The 14,490-nt window shown below is 40.2% G+C and overlaps 1 protein-coding gene across 3 annotated transcripts in view; it reads left to right on the top strand.

Moving 5' to 3' along the window:
- Positions 1-14,490, top strand: part of EGF (epidermal growth factor) — a 97,002-nt gene that overhangs the window by 67,878 nt on the left and 14,634 nt on the right. For all 3 annotated transcript variants that reach the window (XM_021676404.2, XM_021676403.2, XM_021676402.2), the window contains exons 17-20: positions 4,692-4,808; positions 5,593-5,718; positions 9,461-9,583; positions 10,896-11,043. In XM_021676404.2, coding sequence (XP_021532079.2) covers positions 4,692-4,808; positions 5,593-5,718; positions 9,461-9,583; positions 10,896-11,043 — 514 coding nt within the window. The remainder of the gene's footprint in view (positions 1-4,691; positions 4,809-5,592; positions 5,719-9,460; positions 9,584-10,895; positions 11,044-14,490) is intronic.

The following is a 14,490-nucleotide window of genomic DNA, read 5'->3' as shown; positions in this document are numbered from 1 at the left end:
AGGGACTGAAAGACTAAGATAAGTGACAGATGGGTGGGAATGGGGGAGTGATTAAATGACCAAGGATTTGTGAATTTGGCTTAATACCTGGAGCCTAGTGTAGAATAGAGGGGACTGATTGTCCTGGTGAAAAACTCCTCATCTTTCTATACTCGGATTGTGTTCTGTGTTGTCCTAGCCTGTGAAGTCTTACTTCCACCTAAGTCAGGCTCAGGGGTCTAATATCTGTTTCAGAGTGAGATTTCACATCAACAAAGTATCTATGGCTAAAAGACAATGTGAAAACTCCACATTAGGATTTTAGAGTATCTAAAATTCTTAACGTGGCCTGCTGGGCTCTGTGTGAACCAACCTTTAGATACCTCCCCAGTCTCAACAAGGGCTCATCAGCCCTTTTGCCTTTGACTTTCTGTGGCCTGCTTCCGTCACCCTGGCCTTGTTTCTAACAGACACGGACATGTGCCCTAGTTGTTTTCTCAGCCCATGCTGTGTTTCTTTTTCTTTTTTCTTTTCTTTTTTTAATTATACTTTAAGTTCTGGGGTACATGTGCAGATCTTGCAGGATTGTCACATAGGTACATGCATGCCATGCTGGTTTGCTGCCTCCATCCCCCCTTCACCTATATTAGGTATTTCTCCTGATGTTATCCCTCCCCAACCTCCCTATCCCCTGCTATCACTCCCCTAGACCCCGAACCCCCAACAGACTCCTGTGTGTGATGTTTCCCTCTCTGTGTCCACATGTTCTCATTGTTCAACACCCACTTATGAGTGAGAACATGTGGTGTTTGGTTTTCTGTTCTTGGGTCAGTTTGCTGGGAATGATGGTTTCGAGATTCATCCATGTCCCTGTAAAGGAGATAAATTCATCCTTTTTTATGGCTGCATAGTATTCCATGGTGTATATGTGCCACATTTTCTTTTTTTTTTTTTTTTTTTTTGAGACGGAGTTTCGCTCTTGATACCCAGGCTGGAGCGCAATGGCGCGATCTCGGCTCACCGCAATCTCCGCCTCCTGGGTTCAGGCAATTCTCCTGCCTCAGCCTCCTGAGTAGCTGGGATTACAGGCACGCGCCACCGTGCCCAGCTAATTTTTTTTTTTTGTATTAGTAGAGACGGGGTTTCACCATGTTGACCAGGATGGTCTCGATCTCTTGACCTCGTGATCCACCCGCCTCGGCCTCCCAAAGTGCTGGGATTACAGGCTTGAGCCACCGCGCCCGGCCTGTGCCACATTTTCTTTATCCAGTCTATCCTTGATGGGCATTTGGGTTGGTTCCAAGTCTTTGCTATTGCAAACAGTGCTGAAGTGAACATATGTGTGCATGTATCTTTATAATAGAATAATTTATAATCCTTTGGGTATATACCCAGTAATAGGATTGCTGGGTCAAATGGTATGATGACAAGCAACTTCAGCAAAGTTTCAGGATACAAAATCAATGTGCAAAAATCAAAAGCATTCCAATACACCAATGACAGACAAACAGAGAGCCAAATCATGAGTGAACTCCCATTCACAATTGCTACAAAGAGAATAAAATACCTAGGAATACAACTAACAAAGGATATGAAGGACCTCTTCAAGAAGAACTACAAACCACTGCTCAAGGAAGTAAGAGACGACACAAACAGATGGAAAAACATTCCATGCTCATGGTTAGGAAGAATCAATATCATGAAAATGGCCATACTGCCCAAAGTAATTTATAGATTCAGTGCTATCCCCATCAAGCTACCATTGACCTTCACAGAACTGGAAAAAACCACCTTAAACTTCATACGGAACCAAAAAAGAGCCTGCATAGCCAACACAATCCTAAGCAAAAATAACGAAGCTGGAGGCATCACGCTACCTGACTTCAAAGTATACTACAAGGCTACAGTAATTAAAACAGCATGGTACTGGTACCAAAACAAATATATAGACCAATGGAACAGAACAGAGGCCTCAGAAGTAACGCTATACACCTACAACCATCTGATCTTTGACAAATCTGACAAAAACAAGCAATGGGGAAAGGATTCCCTGTTTAATAAACGGTGTTGGGAAAAACTGGCTAACCATGTGCAGAAAGCTAAAACTGAACCCATTCCTTATACCTTATACAAAAATTAACTCCAGATGGATTAAAGATTTAAACATAAGAACTAACACCATAAAAACTCTAGAAGAAAACATAGGTAATACCATTCAGGACATAGGCATAGGCAAGGACTTCATGACTAAAACACCAAAAGCAATGGCAGAAAAAGCCAAAATAGACAAATGGAATCTAATTAAACTTAAGAGCTTCTGCACAGCAAAAGAAACAATCATTAGAGTGAACTGGCCACCAACAGAATGGGAAAAAATTTTTGCAAGCTACCCATCTGACAAAGGGCTAATATCCAGAATCTACAAAGAACTTAAACAAGTTTACAAGAAAAAAGACAAACAACCTCATCAAAAAGTGGGTGAAGGATATGAACAGTCACCTTTCAAAAGAAGACATTTATGCGGCCAACAAACATGGTGTGTTTCTTAACCCTTCGAAGTCGTGTGTGCCCTTCTGTCCTCAGCCTTTCCTCGTCCCCAACTGGGCTAGGTTGCCTATTACAGCTCTCTTAGAACCTCAGTTCTGCCCCTTGATCATGCTCATTACACTTGTACTTCAGTAACTAATTATGGAAAACAGCAGAGCCCTTGTCAATAGCAGAACCCTATTCTTCACCACAATACTTTTGGCTCTCAGGAAGGCCCAATATGTAGTAGGTACTTTTGAATGAATTTTATTAGTTTTACTAACAGGACCTGAAGTTTCTTCTAGTCTGATAAGGTTAATTCTTATTTAAATTATCACAATATCTTTCTTTTTCATCCTTATTTAAATATGTATTAAAGAGTGATCAAATATTTGAACAAATATTTTGGTCAAGAGTTTTTTTTTTTTTTTTTTTTTTAAGTCACCCTTTATTCTCATCCTTAGAACCATTATGAAAAATAGACCTGGTAGAAATTGTTGCAACTATTTTAGAGAAGAGGAATGTGAGCACAAGCATTTGTTTCTTCCAGAGCTCCTTTGTAGCATGCATATGTATATATATAAATATAAAACTCTGGCTGTAGCCTGTCCCTCCTACAACTGCATAACTATTGCTTTTCATTACACACAGCTGCCTTGGGTTTGCATGTTACTAAATAAATCCTGAATCATATTCTAATTTAAGATAATTCTGCAAGTGATTTAAAATGTCTTGGGTAATCAGATACTGTCCACGTTATACTCTGAGCAGCCTTGTGATTTGGGAGCTAGTCTTCCAAATAAATGCTGAATTAAATGGATAATTGATTTGGTCTGAACTTATCCATCTGTAGGAGTCATGAGTGACAGGAGATGACCAAGCAAGCATGAAAGGCATCTGCTCCCACAAGAGAAATCTTCTCGCTCAAGTAGCTAAGCAAATCAAATGCAATTACCCAATGTCTGCATTCACATGCCACCTGAATCCTACTTAGATCATTTAACTTTCTTTAATTTATCAGCAAGTTTGGAGGGTTTTTAAAAAAATCTCCTGTACTTAGATGAGCAAACTTACCAGTTAATAGACAGATGATAATTTATATCCTACTGTGGTATGTCAGATTCCCCCAACTCCAAAAAGGTAGGGTGGGGTGGCATTTGGAGAATGATTACATACGTAAGTAAAGCAAAGAAAACAAAAACTTGCTCATGTTTATGGCTCAACATGTAACTCTGTCCCCTGGGGCACTTGCATTTCAATGGAGCGTGAAATGAAATGATCCATTTACTGCACTTAACTCATATGGTTCATGTCTTTGTAAAAGTGCCTTGAGGTGTGCAAGTTACTACATAAATCTTGATAATAAACACACATTGTGACATACACATTCTATTATATATGATATTAGTAAATTGGCAGTAAATCTTTTTTATGATTGAATTTCTTTGCCTTGTTGGTGCACAGATCTACTTGCTAAATATTAGTCTGTGTGTCTTTGAGGGATAAGAATAGATTGACTCCTTTTGTTGTCAAAATGGTTGGGAAGTTTCAAAATCAGCAACAGACCTTTGAAATTTGAGTCTATTTACTTCTAGCAATTCTATAATTTACATTTGCAAATGCTTTTAAAAATTACAAATAAGTTCATATAGGGTTCCTTGAACACCAGATAGTTCTTTAAGACTAAAGTTCTTTGAGAGCACATTAACAGAAACATGGCTATGGGACTATGCATCTTATTTTATTTTTTAGACAGTGTGTCACTTTGTTACCCAGGCTGAAGTGCGGTGGCGCCATCTTGGCTCACTGCAGCCTCAACCTCCTGATCCTCCTACCACAGCCCCCCAACTAGCTGGGACTACAGGCATGCACCACCATATTTTTACTAGAGATGGAGTTTCACCATGTTGCCCAGGCTGGTCTTGAACTCCTGGGATCAAGCAGTCCACCCTCTTTGGCCTCCCAAAGTGCTGGGATTACAAGTGTGAACCACTGCACCCAGTTGGCTATGGATCTTGTAAATGTAGATATGGTTTATAGGTCAACTAAGTGTTTCTATTTGGAGACTAACCTGCCCCAGAACTTGGGAAAGGAAGTGGTGGACTGTTCTGTAGAACCTAGAACATTAAAGTCTATTTTCTTCTCTAAGGTCTGGAAATAACTGCATGGGATTCTTGTATTTGCAGATCAAGATGACTGTGCTCCTGTGGGATGCAGCATGCATGCTCGGTGTGTTTCGGAGGGAGAGGATGCCACGTGTCAGTGTTTGAAAGGGTTTGCTGGGGATGGAAAACTCTGTTCTGGTAAGAGCACAGGGCAAATACACATATTTGGACAATAGTGAACCAGAAACATTCTTTCTGCTCTTTCTGACTTAAAAGCTCCAGAAGGATGTAACCAGCAGGTTGAATAAGTTATCTGATGTTAGCTAAAATAAAAAAAAATTGGATGACATGCATAGAAAATATGAGACATATAAATATATTTACGCAAGAAAAGAAAAAAAGAAAAAAAAAACAAAAAAAGAAAAAAGAAAAAACAAAAAACAAAAAATAAATATATTTACGCAAATATACACATACTATGTTGAGTTTATGGTAAAATATTATGATTATGCAATATATGCAGTTGACATTAAGGGGAAGAATTTATAATTAGCTTCAGAAGCATGAATTTGAGTTCAAGTCAAGTATATGACTTCACCAATTTCAATGAAAACACAACTGTTTTTTCCCATAGAAGCTTAGGTCGTAAGTTTTAGTCAAATGAATAGATTAATAGATAGGTTCCTATTTTACATTAATAGAATCAAAGTTATAATTTAATGATTGCTGGGAAGATCTCAGTTCTTATGGTCTGAAACCCTGGCAGAAAGTGATCTATTTACATATTTGCCTAATCAGATAGGTGAGAACTCTGTAAAGATCGATTCAGCAATAACGTGTGAACTTTATGTCCGAGATGCAAGGTGTGCCTGATGTTGTAAACAGCACCTGTAAAGGACTGACTCAGCAATTGAATATAAGATTATGCTTATTTATATCAGGATTGCCTATATATTGTACTAGTTCCTGATTTTGCCCGCAGATATAGATGAATGTGAGATGGGTGTCCCAGTGTGCCCCCCTGCCTCCTCCAAGTGCATCAACACCGAAGGTGGCTTTGTCTGCCAGTGCTCAGAAGGCTACCGAGGAGATGGGATTCACTGTCTTGGTAAGAGGACGCATGTGCTGGGGCAGTAGGGCAGAGTCAGGCCTCAGAAATCAGGAAACAGTGTGGGTGCAGTGAGCAGAGAGAAGACAGGATATAATTGGGGTGACACACATGTCACAATTTAAAGAGTTGTACGACCTGCTCAAACTGACATATTTCCATTCTTGGTGAACAGTCAAGTTTGTGCCCTTGTGCTGTTACTGCCCTAGTCAGCTTCAAGCCCCTTTGCAAGGTGCTTACTCCTCTGCCTTTCTAATTCTTTCTCTGGGGTTTGAGTGACACCAGTGTCTCATCAATACTTCACACCTAGAGCCATCATGGGGGAGTTGGACAGCATTTACTTGTCAGTGAATTTGGTAAGAGAAATGTAGCGAACTGCAGAGCTGATGACAGTTTGTTGGAAGTCACTGCTGTGTGCAGAAAGAAAAAGAGGTATGGCCTGTGAAAGGGCTCCTCCCATGTTTCTCGGTATGTTCAATAGGTGGGAGAGTCAAGCCGCTGACATTGAGATACAAGTAAAGAATGATTCAAACCTCTTTCATAATCCCTGTCCTCTGGTAAGGTCTGGGTGCGGCATGTTGGATTGGGAGTTCGCGTCGTGGATGTCTCATGCCTTTCCAGGTGTCAGTAGCATCGCATCACGTACAAGTGAAAACCTGCCTGAAGCCATCTGAGGCATGGTGAAGTGATGATCTGAAGTTTCACAGCACTTTAAAACTTCCCTTTCAGTATTTCTTTCCCTCCTTCTGAAAATGTAAGAAACTGATAAGAAACTCAAATGATACTGCTTTCTTCCACTTGTTAAGGTTAAAGATGAAATATCAATCATAACTATCAATTTTTTGAATCTGGTTGATTTGAATCAGACCTTTATCAGATTAGTTTTGTGGAATCCACAGACATCTGTAAACACTCTTGTAAGCACATATTTGGCTGTCAGTCAGGAAAATGTCACTGCTCTAACTAAGCAGGCCCATAGATAATTTAGACAAGCAGACTTCATATTTAATTTCCTTAAATATGAAGAAAAAGGAAGGTATCTCTTGGAAGTTTAAACTTTTTAGACTCTGGTTTCTCACACTGTTATTAACTGATCTCCTTCCAGTATCGATCATGCAATGGGATGTCCTTGCCCCACCTGCGTGGTTGGCAGGGAGTCCTCAGACTCCATGGAAGCAATGGGCTTGCTCCTCTATTCTCTCTCCCTCCAGTCACTCTCCCTCTCTCTCCCTCTCTCTGTGTATGTATGTAGATATAATACTTTGAACCATGTCTGGCACATAAAAAGTGCTATGTAAAAGTGTTATCCTTCTAATTAAGAGTAGTTGGGTTTCTTGGTCAAGCATACACCTTTGTCTTTGCTTCTTGGAAAAGCTCTTTCTCTCAAGGTGATAGTTTATTGAAACAATAACAGGAATTCATAAAAGAGTCAGTTTGGGCCATCCAGGATAGCGACTCAGTGTGTTAAATATTTAATTGCCCCCTATTAGGAGCAAGGCCACAGTACTAGAAATGTGAGCTATATCAGGATGAGAAAGGGAGTCCTTGCTTTCGAGGAAAATGTGAGCTAAAAGAAACAAAGCTGTGATCAGTGATGAAGAAGGGTACACATCATAAGAGAAGTAAAAACCACAATGAAAGTTCAGAACTGGGAGAAATATCTGTTTGAAGTATTGGGAAAGATTTCAGGGAGGAACTGTCATTTTGGAGGGAGTGTGGTGGATAAGTAATTTCCTTTGCAGGAATGTGAAGGGATGGAAGCATTCCAGGCATGAACAGATCACATGACTGGCATTATGGATAGAGAGCAGTTTAGGTGAGCACTAAGTTTAGGTTATATCAGAAACTGAGGCTGATAAGGTAGTGTATGCCATAACAAAATATCATAGACTGGATGGCTTAAGCCACAGAAATATGTCCTCTGATGGTTCTGGAGACTAGAAGTCCCACCCAGATCAAGGTGCTGGCTGATTTGGTTTTGGGTGAAGGATCTCTTCCTGGCTTGCAGATGGTCACCTGCTCACTAGTTCTCACGTGGCCTTTCCTCTTTGATGTGTAGAGAGACAGAGAGAGAGAGGGAAAGAGAGATAGAGAGAGAGAGAGACAGAGAGAGAACACTCTAGTTTCTTTTCCTCTTTTTTTTTCTTCCTCTTCTTTTGAGGACACCAATCTTATTGGATTAGGAGCCCACCCTTATGACCCCATTTAACCTTACTTTCTTCCTGATAGGTGCTTTCTTCAAATACAGTCAGTCACTTTGGGAGTTAGGGCTCAATATATGAATTAGAGGGGCAGGGACGCATTTCAGCCTGTAACAGATGGTTTGGGTTATATCTGTGGAAGACTAAAATCTGAGGGTCAGTCATTGAGGTTTCACTTCTCCAGTGAAACTGGCTGAGGGTCAGTGCTGTCCTAAAATTTCTAGTGACCAAATTACAAAATGTAAAATGAAACAGGCAAAATGAAATTTAGTAATAATATAACTATTCAAATTTAATATTCAAATATATCCAGCATATTAACATTTTAATATGTAATCCGTATAAAAATTGTTGAGATATTTAATATTCTTTTTTATTTTGGTACTAAGTCTTCAAACTCGAATGTGTATTTTATACTCGCAGCACATCTCAGTATGAACTAGATGCATTTCGGGTACTCAATACGCTCATATGGTGATGGCTAGTGAGTTGGACAGCAAAGTTCTAGGCAACAGGGAACCACTGGCAGCATTTGGGTAAAGTGGTGCAATGATGGGTTTATCATTGTTGTGTTGAAAGGGGAATAATCTGGCACTGGCATTTAGGTGTTGCGTGGAGGAAACATGGGGTCCAGGAATATGGTAAGGCTGTTCTTGCAGTAATGGAAAATTGAGAGGAAGAAAGGCCGTCAATGTTAGGGTGGCAGTAGCTGAGAAAGAAAAATGGTGGGTAGTTAGGAAAGAAAGGGTGATTTGTCTTATATAGTTTATACTTACATAAAAATGCAAAACTGTTGTATTTTATATACTATGTATGTTAATGACAGGATGTCTATTCAAAAAAGATAAGCATGAATCTTTAGGATCTGAACTTCTAAATGTTTGCCTAGAGATTGTTTACTAATCTCTAACTTTGAGAAGTCTCCTTTCTATCCAACCAGGAAGAAAGCTTCCAGCCTCTGTCAGGAGCTTAGAACACCTGCCTGGGGCTGGGTGTGGTGGCTCATGCCTGTAATCCCAACACTCTGGGAGGCCAAGGCAGGAGGATCACTTGAGGCCAGGAATTTGAGGCCAGCCTGGGCAACATAGTGAGACATTATCTCTACAAAAAAACAAAAACAAAAACAAAAAACTAAAAAAAACAAACAAGAAGTAGCCAGGCACGATGGTACCAGCCTGCGGTCCAAGCTACTTGGTATGTTGAGCTGGGAGGATTGCTTGACCCTGGGAGGTCAAGACTACAATGAACCACGATCACATCACTGCACCTCATCCTCAGCAACCAAGTGAGATTCTGTCTCAAAAAAAAAAAAAAAAAGAAAGAGAGAAAGAAAGAAAAAGAACACCTCCCTGGACATTATAGGACCCAGTTCATCTCTCCAACATTCGTGAAAGTCCCTTTAAAGCTAAAAATGCACAGGGCTCTGAGAACATATAGCATGACAGAAGCTGATGAAGCTCCTCTTCCAGAGGCTGTCCAGCTGTAAAACCCTCTTTTTCCGTACCCCACTTTTCTCTCCCCTACTCTGTCTTTTCTGACAGATATTGATGAATGCCAACTGGGGGTGCACGGCTGTGGAGAGAATGCCGACTGCACAAATACAGAGGGAGGCTACGCCTGCACGTGTGCTGGACGCCTGTCTGAACCAGGACTGATTTGCCCTGGTAGGTGGGTGGGTGGTCTAGAGTGAAGGGGAAGGACTCGGTTCAGGGAAACTCTACACCCTAATCTCTATTTGCGTAAGAGATTCTAAAAATCATTCGGTTCAGTCAGGCTGCAGAGCTGGCTTTTCTGATTACGATGATGCTGGGCTTGAGAATTTGAAATGGTCCAAGTTTTCTTAATTTAATAGCATCTGGAATAAATCCTTTTTTATTACTCACAATCCAATAAAGATGGGAACACGGGTATCTCTTTAACTGTGCAACTAATCTCCCTATTTGTAATGTCGATTTGTGGGGCTGCTGGATAAGTTTTGCAGGGCTGGGCAGGTCGGTGAGAATGTCTGGAGTCAGCATTTTAAATCACTTTCAAGGATTTTAAAATATTACTTGAAAAAGGCAGTATTTCTTGATCTGCATTAGAACTCCAGCTCTCTTCCCTTTCTTTTTTCAATATTAATAATGGTTGACTCCTGCTTCCTGAACCTTCTCCCCATAACAGCAGTAGCATCTCACCATCAGCACCCCAGAAAGGGAGCTGGCTTCACTGAGACCCTGGAGACCAGGATGGAACTCTTTCCCATCACTGCCCACTCTTTACCTGTCAGCCCTACAAGTGGAAAACATCCTAAGAAGGAAAAATTCCGTGTTTACTTGGTGTCTGTTTTTTTTTTCTTAGCATGTTATTTTTCTCAAATAATTTGCTCTTCTTAAAGGTATTGAAAAACTGCTTATATTTATATAGTCAGCTACATATCTTTTCCTTTTAAGGAGCAGTGAACCATTCAATAAGCGAGACTTTACTATTCCGATTTGGCATTCCCTCTGTTATGGGAACGTTTTCTTCCTGTCATATTTGCTACAGTCTTGTCCTTGAGGGCTTCTCTGAAAGTTAGTTTTAAGGAGAAAGAAATTTTTGAGACTCCCGGATATTGGAGGTAACGGACCGCACATTGATGCGTAGGTTTTAAACGATAAAGAGTTACCAGTTGTTCAGTGAGACCTTGATGCTGTTACTTCACATGATTAGTGTGTTTTTGTGTATGACAGATTTGTTTTTATGATATCAGCGACTCTGAATTCATATAGCACCTTAGGACCGGCCATTCTTTTACCTGCCTCCAATATGCTATCCTTCATGCTCAGATAATACTAAGGTCCACTCGGAAAGTAAAACTGTTGTCCCTCCTGGTAGTTCTTCTGTCACTAGAAAATACTGTATCACAAATTGTTCACAGAAACTGGTTCCTGAGATTGATACTTGAAAGACATGAGTCCCTTCAGAAAGTAAAAGTAACATCTTGGGTTCTTTTAGACTCTACTTCACCCTCTCACCTCAGGGAAGATGACCACCGCTATTCCGTAAGAAATAGTGACTCTGGATGTCCCCCGTCCCACAGTGGGTACTGCCTCCATGATGGTGTGTGCATGTATATTGAAACAGTGGACAAGTATGCATGCAAGTAAGTCAAACTGTCTTGCTGATGGCGCAGAGAGATGCTATTCAGTCCATCACTTTTAGCTAATTTGGAAAATGTATACTGAGGATGTTTCTCTGCAATTAGATGTTCTTTTGGAAAAATATAAACAAACACATATGAACCATGTGTGTGCACATCATTGCACCTTCCTTGTGTATCACAACGCCCCTCTCAGTTACCAGTGATAAATATAAACCTAAGGAGTTGGTGATTTCCCCTTTTACTGAAATAATTTGATGTGACTACTGGTATAGTCTAGGGATTAGATGTCTCCTCCTGGTTGAAAAACTTAGGTTTGTGAGATAATTCCTTAAAACTTTAATTTATTTTTCATTAAATACGCTTTACATTATACGTGAGCATCAGTGATCTGTTTCTGGATTTACAAAAGTGTTGTACATGTTCACACTGGACTTCTTGCTGGAGTCCAAAAATATTTTTCTTCAAAAATAAATATGTCTATTTTTTCTTCACTTCTTAACAGTTGACTTTTACGTTTTGTTGGTTAATAACAATTGCTGATACTGCAGCTGCTGCCTTTTGCTCCCTTTTTTGCCCCCATGAGGGTTTCACAGCGGGCGAAGTGTCAACCTGGAAAGTTGGTTTGAGGAAACCCTAAAACTATGAGGCATTCCCACTGTGCTCCCTCCGAAAACCTTTCCTGTGGGCCCTTTAACAAAACCCAAACCTGCAATAGCCAGGTCTGCCTCAAATGCTACTTTTAATTCATTTCATGTTTTCAAGGCAATAGGAGGAAACTGACAGATACTAGAAAACAGATAGGTCTCCCAGGGTTAGGCTCCTGATCCATTGATAATTTTCTCTGTGCCTGAGGGAGGGGTGATAAAATAGTCTGATCCTCAGAAATCGCTACTGTAACCTTAAAGTCTTCTCTTATTTCGTCAGTAATAATGAGCAGAATAACTAAATTCATGGAAGAGTAAGCTATATTCTGTGACAAAGTGTATGGCCTTGCATTAGAAATCATGTCAGCATGACAAACATAGTGAAAAATGCTCATGAATACTAGTTAAATTATTCAGGCCTTATAGAATTCTGTTTTTATATTCATATTTACATGCTATAATTTCCTAAAGTACGATAAATTGGGTATCTGCAATAGTTATTGCTAGTTTTAATATTAAGAATCTAATTGGTTTTGCCTGTTCATTGTTTCTGGTCATCCCAAATGATGAAATTATAAAAACAAATGTCCAAATTTATTAGGTCATGGTTGTTTTCCTCCACGATACTTTAGATTATAAAAATCATTATTATAAAGGATACTACAGGGTTACATGTTGCATTTAGAACAATGTTTTCATTTGGATCTGATAGCATTCATTTATTAAATGATTGATGAACTCTATAGCACACTGCTTTTCTTTCTGTCATTAAATCTTGATGAAAATATCATATTTCCCTGATAGTGTTTTAAACATGAGTTGCTACAAATGACAAACTGGAGATAAAACTCAAATTTAAGGACCTTTAATCTAAAGCAATATTTAAAATATTATCAGAGTTCACAGTACTCTGGATCATAACCTTGTTTTTAAATTGTGCATTTAACAAAAATGTGGTTTAATCAACTATTCAACCCTTGCCTCCTCCTGTCCTGATGACCTCACCTTGTGTTTTATTAATTCCACAATAATAAGTCTCTAGGAAGTGCTTTACCAGTCCAGCTTTTATTAGAAACACTTCCTAGGCAGGTGGCATTCTGTACAGAGTGTTCTTCATGCTGCAAGCAGGTTTTGGAAGACCCAGCTCTTCCTTCCTTTCTTAGAGGCAGTGGAAGTTCCCCTCAGCCACATGAAACCCCAGGGTGCCCCCAGTGATGCAGAGGAAGTGAGAGTTGGAAGTCTCCATGCCCGAAGTATTCCTTGAACATTTCCTGGTTTGGAGATGCTCAGGAGGCTCCAAACCTTCTGGGCTCGGAGGAGGTCCTCATTCATTCTGTGTTTCAGCCAAACACCCTTCTGGACAGGCCTTTAGACCAAGATCCCCCAACATCAGTGTTGTGAAATTCTTCTTAAAAACAGGTTATGTGGGCAAATCACATTGAGAGATGCATCATAGTCTAGCCCTCAATATGATTATTATTATTTTTTGCAAGAGATCGTAGTTTTATTATTACTCAAATTAGTCTTCCTGAGCATTTGGGGAGCAGAGTTTTTAAGGACAACTTTGTAGGTTAGGGGAAGCCAGTGAGCCAGGAGTGCCGATAGGTCAGGAATGAAATCAAAGAGAGTTGAAGCTGTCTTCTTGCACTGAGTCAGTTCCTGGGTGGGGGCCACAAGTTCAGATGAACCAGTTAATTGATCTGGGTGGTGTCAGCTGATCCATCAAGTGCAGGGTCTGCAGAATATCTCAAGCACTGATCTTAGGAGCAGTTTAGGGAGGGCCGTAATCTTGTAGGTTCCAGCTGCGTGACTCCTAAACCATAATTTCTAATCTTCTGTCTAGCCCTCAATTATTGATTCAGAGTATACCACAACACATTAAAAAATCATGTTTACCAGCCTGGGTAACATGGTGAGAACGCATCTCTACAAAAATTTTTTTTTTAAGTTAGCCAGGTATCATAGCACACATCTGTAGTCCCAGCTACTTGGGAGGCTGAGGTGGGAGAACTGCTTGAGCCCAGGAGGCTGAGGTTGCAATGAGTTGTGATGGCACCACTGCACTCCAGCCTGAGCAACAGAGTAAGACCCTGTCTCAAAAACAAACAAACAAAAAGCCTTGTTTATCTGTATTGAGTCCAAAATGTCTCCAAATTATTTGACTATGGAAAGGCAAACTTATTTGGCCAGAGAACCTTTTGTTTGGTTTAACAGAAGAACTAATTCATAACTGAAGAACTAGTGTCACGTGTCCCCTCCCCCAGTGGAAAATGGTGAATGACTATTCTGGGCCTTATAAGACTCAGTGAGGCTCTGCTATTGCAGCTGACGTGGATCTCCAGGACTCTTGGCCAAGGACTGACATATTTCTCAAGACCCCAAACTTTCTGAGAGGATCAGAGGTGTGGCCCATTAACATCCAACAGTTTAAAAATTGTGCTGCTAGGCATTGATAGTAAATGGCTCTAACCGAAGACAGCTAGAAAACAGCGTCCAAGAAAGCCTGGGATAATGGTGGTCCTTTATGCTTCTGTACTCAGATCCTGCTAGCTCTTGCATGGTTAGTTCTAGAAAATAGCTTTTCAGAGCTGAATAGAGCATCAAACTTTTTTTGTAAGCAGCATGGTATAGTAGAAAGAACATAGGCTTTGAAATCAGAGAACCCTGGAGTCAAACCTGTCACTCATAGCTGTGTGACCTTGTACAAACTCCTTGAGCCTCAGTTTCCTTATCTGTAATGTGGGAATATGTCACCAATAAGAAAATGAGTAAAAGTGCCTAGCAGGGTGTCAAACGCACAAGA

This window comes from Aotus nancymaae, unplaced genomic scaffold (assembly GCF_030222135.1).
Source record: "Aotus nancymaae isolate 86718 unplaced genomic scaffold, 86718_ANA_hifiasm-v0.15.2.pri h1tg000033l, whole genome shotgun sequence".
Lineage (NCBI taxonomy): Eukaryota > Metazoa > Chordata > Mammalia > Primates > Aotidae > Aotus > Aotus nancymaae.
This window is presented reverse-complemented; position numbering and strand designations above follow the sequence as displayed.